Source organism: Camelus ferus, chromosome 5 (genome assembly GCF_009834535.1).
Source record: "Camelus ferus isolate YT-003-E chromosome 5, BCGSAC_Cfer_1.0, whole genome shotgun sequence".
In the NCBI taxonomy this organism is placed as follows: domain Eukaryota; kingdom Metazoa; phylum Chordata; class Mammalia; order Artiodactyla; family Camelidae; genus Camelus; species Camelus ferus.
The window spans coordinates 15493089-15503587 of NC_045700.1; the positions used below are offsets into that span (position 1 = coordinate 15493089).

Genomic DNA, 10499 nt, shown 5'->3' on the forward strand with positions numbered 1-10499 from the left:
AAAAGTTGCACACATGACACTGTTTGGTCATTAAGTGGGGAAAAAAAATTGGGGGTAATATCTTTTTTTCCTCAGAGGCAGCAGGAGCAGTTAATCCACACAAGTCCATTCCCCAGGTCCCCAGACAGTCATCTCTTGATGTTCAAAGGGGCACAAAGGCAGACACTTTGGCAAAAAAAGTCTATAAAATGAAGCTGCTATGGACCAAAACAACCATATGGATTTTTTAGTACAATTCAAAACACAAGGAAACATCAGTTTTCTAAATGATACACACTGAAACCAACAGGGAGAAATACACTGCAAATAGTGGAGAGAAGGAGAAGGCTAAAAGACGATTACATTAGCTAACCTCTGAGTGTTCTTTTAGATCATTTGTTTTTCAAGAGGCTTGAATTATGCTGAACTGTCTCTCCTTATCTAAAAATCTCAGATTTCTCCTCTATGGACAGGACATGTCCTCATAGCCGGAAGCCTGGACACCCAGTGGAACGTCAGGAAATAAAGCCGTATAACCCTCTGAACATTTGAACATCCTCTTCAAAGCCAGAGTTATTTTTCCCAATTAATATTTCCCTCTCTTTCTTGTAAATGGCCGAGCTGTCTAAACTGCAATATAAACACATTACAATGACACAAATGAACTTCTTTACAAAGCAGATACAGACTCACAAACATAGAAACAAACTTCCTGTTATCAGGGGGAATCGGAAGCTGTGGAAGGATAAATTGGGGGTTCAGGATTTGAAGATACAAACTGCTATAAACGAAATAGATAAACGAGGACCTACTGTATAGCACAGGAAAGTATATTCCTTACCTTGTAATAGCCTATGATGAAAAAGAATATGAAAAGGAATATATATATATATATATATATGTATAACTAAATCACTATGCTATGCACCAGAAATTAATGCAACATTGTAAATTGATTATACTTCAGTTAAAAAAAAAAACACACACACATTATTCACCAATACAGCAGGCAGTTTACTGCAAGCAAATATTTTCCTTTGAAATCCTTAATGAGACAAAATGCCTTTCAAGCCAGAGACCTTTAGAAGGAAGGTTCGGAATCAGAACCAAGCAGCCAGGACTTACCATGGCCCCCTCACTTCTTCTTTGGGCAACTTCCCTCTGCAGCTGGGCCACAGCCAACTTCTCCCTGGAGAAATAAAAGCGTGTGATCAGTTGACCATCCTTCTCAGAGCAGAGGTACGCTGGCCTGGCTTCAAAACATTCTTTGGAGGTCTCCGGAGGAACCCCTTCCTTGGTTTAGCTCACTTCCTCCACTAAACTTTCTATAAATATTTAAAGTGATTGGTCACTAGTGCATTGTTTTCACTGAGTGTCATGAAAGAGATTTTTTTTGCCTTGGATTTTATAATCACCAAATACATGTTGAATGTGAGTCAAAGGTCCCCTTTAAGTTCATTAACGCATATATTGGTCAATAAATTGTCTGTGGCTAAGATATTTCAGTTGTCCTTTTGGTATCAACTTTGCTCATAAATATTTTTACTTGTATTTCTTTTGTTGCCCTAAGCTGATTCTGAATTTCAAAAAGCAAACAAAACCTAACTCTGTACCATTCTTGAAATAAAGATAGAAAATCATTTGCAGGCTGGCTACACAACAGGCATGGTGCTGGTCATTTTACCTGATCCCCTGTGAGCCTGACAACAACCCTACAAAAGGTTTATTATCCCCATTTCACAGATGTGGAAACTGAGGCTAAGAGAGGATAAGTAACATATGGAGCCCCATCTGGTATGTAGTAATATTAGGATCCATCTTAAAGCTTTCCTTAGTTCAAAGCCTAAGTAAAAATTCGGCATGTCACTTTTCAGGGTCTAAGGAATATGAAAATCTAGAATTAAAAATCAGATTATTTAAGTATGCTTTATTTTACAACAGGCTTTATTTTGTATCCGTTATAATTGTAATTTTGATTTCACTTACAAAGCATTTAATGTTCACCAAAATTGTAAGAACACTTTCGTAAAGTGACAGATATCTTCATTTTGGCCAGCTTTTCAATTATTCTTAAAAGAGTTGATAGATGAAGAAGGGGTAAGTGAATTCTTCCAGTAATCCTCAAATCTGAGTTCTAGCAAGGGCTTCTCCTGAAGTCCTCTACTGCTTTCAAGATGTGAAGCTATTTGGGAGCTATTTCATGTCTCAGCCTCCCCTCTGCATAGGATCAGCTACATGCAAACAGAAAGGAGGAAACTTAAATCCCAAATGAGGGAGAGGATTTCTCCCCTCCTAACTGCTTGCGTCTTTGAGATGCCCAAGACTGTCAAGATGGCATGCATTTTAGTTTGGTTAACGATGAGTAGTACTAAAAAGAAGGAATAGTTCTCTCCCTGACTACATAGCTAAAGACAGAGAACAGAAGGAGGAAAACTAGAACCAGGAGACCTTAGAAGGATATGTAAGTTTTGGGAGCCTGGGGCAGGACTCCTGCTTGTACCCGGTGAGAGGGGCAACCAAGTAGATGGGAAGAAGCCAGAAAGAGACAGGATCACGTGCCTCTTTTTGAGGTAAGCAAGGCAGAGTCTACACGTGTTTTCTGACCCGAGTCCTGCTGAGCAGATGAAAAGTCAAATGAAAGGGGCAAAGATTTGAAAGAGAAGAATGTGGCTGACTTCCAGTTTAACATGAAAATTAAACACATGATAAATACTCTTAAGGACCAAAAAAACACTGGAGGAGAATATTCTGTATACTCTGTGACCCAGTAAGCCCCCTCTGAGGCGTAAACCCAGCAGAGATGCATATATATGTTCACTAAGAGACATGTACCAGAGTGTTCATAGAAGGACTACTTCAGTAGCCCTAACCTGATGGCGTACACGCCCACTGACAAGAGAACGGATAAACCCCAACATAGTTACACACTGGGACACTACACAGTGCTGAAAAGGAATGATCAAGACCTCATCACAACAATACTGCTGAGTGAAAGAAGCAAATGCAGATGAGTATATATTTTATGATCCATTTATGTAAAGTTCAAAGACAGCAAAATTCTTATCCAGTTTGATAAGGTGAGAAAAAGAAATTACACAAATATCAAAAAGGAAGAGGTAAACCTGTCTATATTCACAGATGACATAATTCTCTAAAAAGAAAATCCTAAGGAATTTACAAAACAACCATACAACTAATAATTTAGCAAACTCACAGGACATAAGCCAATACATAAAAATCAATTGTGTTTTTATGTACTAGCTTCAAACAGTTGGAAAATTAAATTTAAAGAATCTATAATAGTGTCAAAAACATAAAATACTTACGCAATAAATTTAATCAAATACTTGTTACACTGCTACACTAGGAACTACAAAACACTGCTTAGAACAGTTAAAGGAGATTTTTACACACACACATTCCACCCTCCCCACATTCATAGATTGGAGGCTCAATATTACACTGTCAAAATTTGTACCAAATTAATCTATAGATTATTTCTCACTGGGATGTATAGCTCTACCAAACTAAATTAAAAGAACCCGCAAGCCACTCTAGTGCTAAGGATGATAATTAAATTAATATAACAATACCTGAACTCATTGTTTTCCCTGTATACTGAATATGGAGACGTCTAACTACTAGTCTAAACTCTAAACACACTGTTTCATATTTCCCTTGATTCTTTGTTTGGTATATCTTTTCCCTCAATAAGCTCATAAATTCCTCCTTGACCACAACAGTGGCAGCCAAAATTGCTGACTGATGTATTTTTTGCACGTGGTAAGTTGTGGTGTAGTTACTATCTCACTGCACCAGCTGCTGCCCTGAATGTTGAGATCACACGTAGTCCATCTCTGTAACACCTACTAAGGGCCGTTTTGTAGAAACACAATAAATGTTTGTGATTTGCTGAGTGAGGAATCAGTCACAGAATCTAATATCAACTTGCCTAGTATAATGGAATTTTTAGTAGCTACCAATTTGCCTTTACAAGTACACAACACACACACTTGCACCCACAATGTTTCCCATGGGGCACCTCTGGCTCTGACTGGCCACAAAAGCGTTTTTACACACATTCTAAAATGATGAAGAGCATGGCGTCCGTAGATTACCAGGAAAATACCTGAGTAAGCTTCAATACAGTAAATTCCTATGTAAGAACATGGAATGAGGGGATGACAGTACAGAGGTTCCCACATATTTTGGTTAAAGATTACTGAGGACCCAGACGAGCTCAAGTTTATCTGGGTTATAGCTACTAATGTTGACCAAGAGAGTTTTTTTTTTTTTAATGTGGGTCACATTCATTGATATTTACCACATATAAATGAAAACAGGTAGTTTTAAAACATATTTATTAATTCATTAAAAATTAACAAACCCACTCTAACATAAGTTAAACATTTTTATGAACAGTCATATTTCAAAACAAGAAAAAATGTCATGAGAAGAGTAACAAATCGTTTGAGTTTTGCAAATATATCTTTAACATCTGCCTTGATAGAAGACAGTTGGATTCTCAGATCTGCTTCTGCATTCAACCTGTTGTGAGAGCCCACATCCCAGTGAGTAATAATTTATAGACTAATTTGGTACAAATATTGACAGTGTAATATTAAGTCATGTAGCTTCTAGAAAACTCCACTACAAACTCATAAAAGAATGTGAGACAAAAAGGGCAAACTTCAGCTTAGTGTTATTACAAACATAGTTTGGACAATGCAGATCCCTTGAAAGGGTCTTGTGAGCGCCCAGGGTCTCAGGACCACGTTTTGAGAACTTCACCCAGAAGACAGGTACAGAACTAGAAATGGAAGAACATTCTGGAAAATTTCCTGTAATCATCATTTCTGATTGCTGAATCTTCAGAGAAAGATTTAATATATACGCCAACAGCCTATTATTATTTAGAAGAGTAGTTTAGCACAAAGAAGACATTTCTAGAAAGCAAGCAACAGTCTATGTTATTACTATCATCCTACCAAGTGACAAAATAATCCTGATACAGTTTAAAGGTTACAAACATTACTATTTTATCCTTAAAAGAGATTTCCTTTGTAGCACTGTTAAGAATTATCGCACAGTATAAGTGCTAGTCAAATCTTACTCAGTTCAATTTGAAAGAAAACTTCAATGGTTTTAGACATTACACAGTTGTTAAGCAGGAAAATATTAATAAACCATAAAATGTTGTGGTCTGTCCACAGATTTTGTTGGCTTTCAATAAAGAAAGTGTGACTAAACCAACATGGAAAACCAACATCTCAAAAGTGGCATCACATTAGCCATTTGATCTGGTGAAACAGAGTAAAATGTGTACAACTGGGAATGACAACTTTTGACCTCCCCCCATGTGAAGAGATGTTCTCAGTTTCACACAGCCTTGTGGAAATGTGTGACTGACACACAGAGAATCTCAGAGTAATCTGGGTCACAGGAAGGACAGTCCCCAACCCTAGCTGTTTCTTGGTCCTCCTCATTTACAAGCTGGAAGATTGCTGAAGTCTACATAGGAACCACTCTCATTGAAAGCGGCTGAATGGTGGAGAACCTGCATGAACAGCAAACACGAGTGCCTCGTTGGGTTCACGCTCTGTAATTGCTCTAAATCATTTACTCAGGAAGTGTAACACACAAAACAGCATGGAGCCAAGACCCCTAAGGATTCTAACAGCCTAGCGTCTTCAATGGAGTGGGTAGGCAAGACCAGTGCCAGCTAAGGGCACCCGAATTTTATGTACTAGGAATTATTTGATGTAGTTGGAGCACATTTCCTTTGAAAAGAGGATTTCAAGGATAAAACACACAAAAAAGTTCTTTCTTGAGGTTCAATACTTTGAATCTCCCAAATCTTTCAAGTTCTTGGTATTCCATGTGTGTAAATTTTATGTCAGCAGAAGCTTTTTTTTTTCAGCAGGAATTGTATTATTTGTGTATATGAAAGAAGGAATTGTATTTTTTGTGTATAATCATTCGTTATTAAAATTAAGGAAGTGATGGAGTTGTTGAATGGGTGAAATCATCTATGAGAAAAATTCTTAGGATTTCCAGATGTTAATATTTCTGGCCTCAAATTATGAACTGAAAGTATTAAAAATAAATAGGTCTTTTTCTCTTACAGTAATCTCATTTGCCCTTGGGTTCAGTGGTCCCTTGGCAAACCATATCTTCAAACCCCTCTGGTCCCAATGTATGTGTGAAGCCAACTGGGACCAGCATCTTTTTCATGCAAATTCAGAGTTCTTAGAAACAGCTTTGTGTAAAAAATAAAGAATCCCTGACTTGCACGCTACTCAAGGCAAATTAAACACACTCACAAATACCCCTGTTCCTGTTTGAAGTCCTTAGCCCTTCTGCTAGAAGCTGACAACTGGGCTTTTGCAATGACATCACTGTTCTGTTCTGTGTTTGCCGCAAAGCCAGTGTCTCATTATGAAGTGAGTATCGACTTTATGATTGCAAAACAAACGCCCAGAGATATTTTACCAAGAGCTGTGGACACTTATTTATTGAATAGGGATAAAAGAAGGATATAAAGAATAAACACTCAATAAAACAAAGGAGATCACAACATATACTTCTCTTTCAGTTAAATATAAAAAGAATTTCTCCCTCCAAGAAGGATGAAACAGAGCTATTTTTGTCATTCAATTTTACACCCAAACGGCAAATGAGCCCCAGGTTTCTAAATCCTTCAATACAGTCCCAGAGAATCTCAATTAGAGGTCATAATAAACAACAGCAAAATTATTTATGTGAACCATGGATCTCAGAATACCTCCGATACATCTGCACTTTAAGCCCACGGGAAGACTGTCCACAGTGATACCAACAGGATGTTGGCATTTGTAAAACCCAGATAAGACCTACGAGATTTATATGTTTAGAAAAGTGTTCCCCAAGGAGAAAGCAGCTTGCCAAGGGAGACTGTATTCAGTTGGTGATGTGCAGAGACCTCAAACTTAAGGGCACTGCACAGCCATCTGTTGCAGAAGTGGGGAAGGCAGGCCTGTCTGGAGATAAATCAGTGTTCTATTGCCATTTTCAAGGAAGCCCTGCACCCATTCCAAATGGGTAAGAATGACAGCACTGTGCAGCCCTGCTCTCCACCAGGCAGATGGTACCCCCATGAGTTTGCCCTAGAGGAAGGGCAGCACTGGCACTGAGTGTGTGGAGAATCACTTCTCCTCATTGTAAGTCGCATCGCCCCAAACTGCTCTGTACCCACGGCACATTTGAAAGATGGAGATCGAAACACACGTCGAGCAAGCTGTCAATAGAGTGAATACTCTTTGTGTTTTCATCAAACTGCCAGCTCATTTGTGCAACTTCTACTTGATTTTTCTAGAAGAACGAAGTAGAACAGCTAAGCATTTGAAAAGAAAACATAATTTCTCGGGCATCTGACAAACCCAAGTCAATTTCCTTTACTGGCAAAGATATTATGACATTAAAGAATCCTGACATGAAAGAATCCCCCCGCCCCCAGCCAAAACTGTGCCTTCATATTAGTTCTGGTTGTTGGGTTAAACTCCTATATTCTGAAGTGTTTAAAACTCAGTTATTTTTATGTATTACATAATACATACATCTATCTTTGTTTTACTCTATTCAGAATATTCTTTGTTTTGTTTTGTTTTGTTTTTAACATTTTTTATTGATTTATAATCATTTTACAATGTTGTGTCAAATTCCAGTGTTCAGCACAATTTTTCAGTCATTCATGGACATATACACACTCCTTGTCACATTTTTTTCTCTGTGAGTTATCATAACATTTTGTGTATATTTCCCTGTGCTATACAGTGTATTCTGCTACCTGACTGTATAATCCAATGATGATGGAAATTCTAATTCATTTAGCAAACACGTAATGGGATTTTATTCCAGGCCTGGCCCAGTTCTAGGAACTAGGACATAAAGATAAATAAAATGGTTCCATTCATAGAGTTCCAGGTCTAACAGATAGAGAGCATATCTAAGCACACCTGTGTCATAAGAGGCACTAAGTACAAAACGGGTGCTTCGTATTCAAAGCTGTATTCAAAGCTGACTTTTAAAATAAATGTTAAGTTATAATTTTATCAAAAAAATAGAAATTTAACTGCCTTTAAATAGGAAGGTGCACCCTACTATTTCTAAAGAAGGTATTTTTTTAAATTTCATGCTTTTAAGCAACAAGTCATATAGAAAAACAGGTGTGTCTTCCCAAGTACTTTAATTATAAAGGGACTCTATTACATGCCATGACTGTTACTCCCTGAGTCCCTTAAGTCTTTGGCGACAGTACTGGGCTTCAGTTCAGTTCTAAGTTCTGTGCCTTTGGGTCATGATTTTAGCCAGGTCACCTTTTTCAGAGACGCTCGACCAACTTCTTCGGTCTTTTCCATTCTGATAACATCTTATCGCGATTTTATAAGATAACAGTAATGGTTAATATTATAGAATAGTTAGTATGTCAAGCACAGTTCTAAATAAATGAAATATTTAAACCTCCAACAATCCCATGAGGTAGGTATTATTATCAGCTCCATGATACACAGTAATGATTCTCAAACTTTTTGGATTCAGAACTCTTTTTTTGACTTCTATTTATTTATTTTTAATGACGCATAGCTGATTTACAATGTTGTGTTAGTTTCTGGTGTACAGCACAGTGATAGAGTTATACATACAGATATACGTTCTTTTCATAGTCTTTGAGAAATTTATAGGTTATCACATTATAGATTATTACAAGATATCGAATGTACTTCCCTATGGTATACAGTAGTACCTTGTTGTTTATCTATTTTATATATAGTAGTTTGTAGGATTCAGAATGATTTTATACTCAAAAATATCTTTGAGGACTCCAAAGAGCTTATATTAATGTGAGTAAAATCTATCAATATTTAACATCTTCAAAATTAAAACCAAGACTTTAAGTATGTTTATATATACAGATACACTAATTTATTTGAAATAATAATAATAACTCCATTACAGGTAAACAACATATAATTATGAAATATAACTGCAGATTCCAAAACAAAAATTAGTAAAAAGAGTGGGAGCACCTTCCACTTCTGCCAATGCCTTTAATGTCTGGCTAACAAAGATGACATCTGGATGCCCGTATCTGCTTCTGCATTCAGAATGTTGCAGTGTCACACACTGACTTGCCTCTGGAAAAGCACTATATGCCCATGAGAGAATGAGAGTGAAAAAGACAAATAACATCCTAGTATTCTTACAAAAACAGTTTTGACCTCTGTGTTCTTGAAAAAGTCATGGGACCCCGGAAGCCCCTTGGTCCATGGTTCAAGTGCTGTTAATATACAGTTAGAACTACCTTCCATGGGGAAACTGAGGCTACAGTAGGCTGGAAAATATGGCCACGTACCTTTGCTGTTAAGTTTAAATACAACCATGCACGTTTTTCCAGACGTGCAAAATAGCCATGAATACTTATGTAGTTCAAGTCTCATTTGTTACAACATGTGCCTCTGTATTTACCGTCACCTGTTAACCAGTGCTTCTACTGCTAAGGAAGGAATCACCAATCATGCAAGGAATAATGGGGGTTTCTAAGGATGAAACACATTCTCAGTTGTCTTAATGACAATCAGTGTGAAAACCACTGATCTCACTTGTCAAGGACACTTGAATTCCAACTACTCTGAACCTACATTTCCAGCAAAGTAGAAGAAAAATACAAACGAAATTCCCAATATAGTCCTATGCTCAGGCACAAGGTTTGTTCCAATGAACACCCCCTCCCCATATTTTTTTCTCTACAGATCTCACCACATGCTCAAGAGAAAATGAGATAAATGATTACTCTCATTTACACGCTGGGGCAGAGAGTCACACTCTAAAATCTTGGAGAAAAGTTTCAATAAATCATCCGCCGTCCCCATCTCTGAGTGGGCCCCTAGAATAAGAGCATGGTGGCGACCTGGTGTGTGGGAGGGAAGAGCAGGTCTGCTCCCCCAGGAGGCTTCGAGCCATTCTCTGCACACACAGGCGTCCCAGGGAGGCACCGGCCATGGAGGCACAAGGAAGCCAAGTGCCAGGTGCGCCTGTGGAGTGGGCAGATGGGGAGATCGGCGGCAACAGTCCCTGAGTAATGGTTAAATTAATTAGCCTTTCCAAAGCAGATCATTTAATTACTCATTCACTTAGATATTCAGAGCGAGAGCAGATTTAGAGAAACTTTGGAAGCTATAGCCCAAATGAAAGAAACTGCTTCAGACGTTTTTCCAATGCATCATGTCCGTGTTTGGCCCCAACACTTATAAATGCCAAAAATTTACCCTTGTATGAAATGCTTTAGAGGAATCAATGAACATCACAATGCAGTTAAGTCAGTACGTTGAGGGTGCATTTTAAATGGGTGACCCTGACTGGATTTTGTGCAGCAAAAACTAAGAGGCAGTAGGACTTCACAAAACAGTGTGCATACGCACTGACTGTGGGAGGGAGCAGGAGGGGAATAACAGTGTGTTGTGCTGATTAACCAATCCCCTTCT

At 38.0% G+C, this 10499-nt stretch overlaps 1 protein-coding gene across 2 annotated transcripts in view; it reads right to left on the bottom strand.

Moving 5' to 3' along the window:
- NCKAP5 (NCK associated protein 5) overlaps positions 1–10499 on the bottom strand; it is an 829955-nt gene that overhangs the window by 501099 nt on the left and 318357 nt on the right. For both annotated transcript variants that reach the window (XM_032479328.1, XM_032479329.1), the window contains exon 4: positions 1105–1168. In XM_032479328.1, the coding sequence (XP_032335219.1) occupies positions 1105–1168 (64 nt within the window). The remainder of the gene's footprint in view (positions 1–1104; positions 1169–10499) is intronic.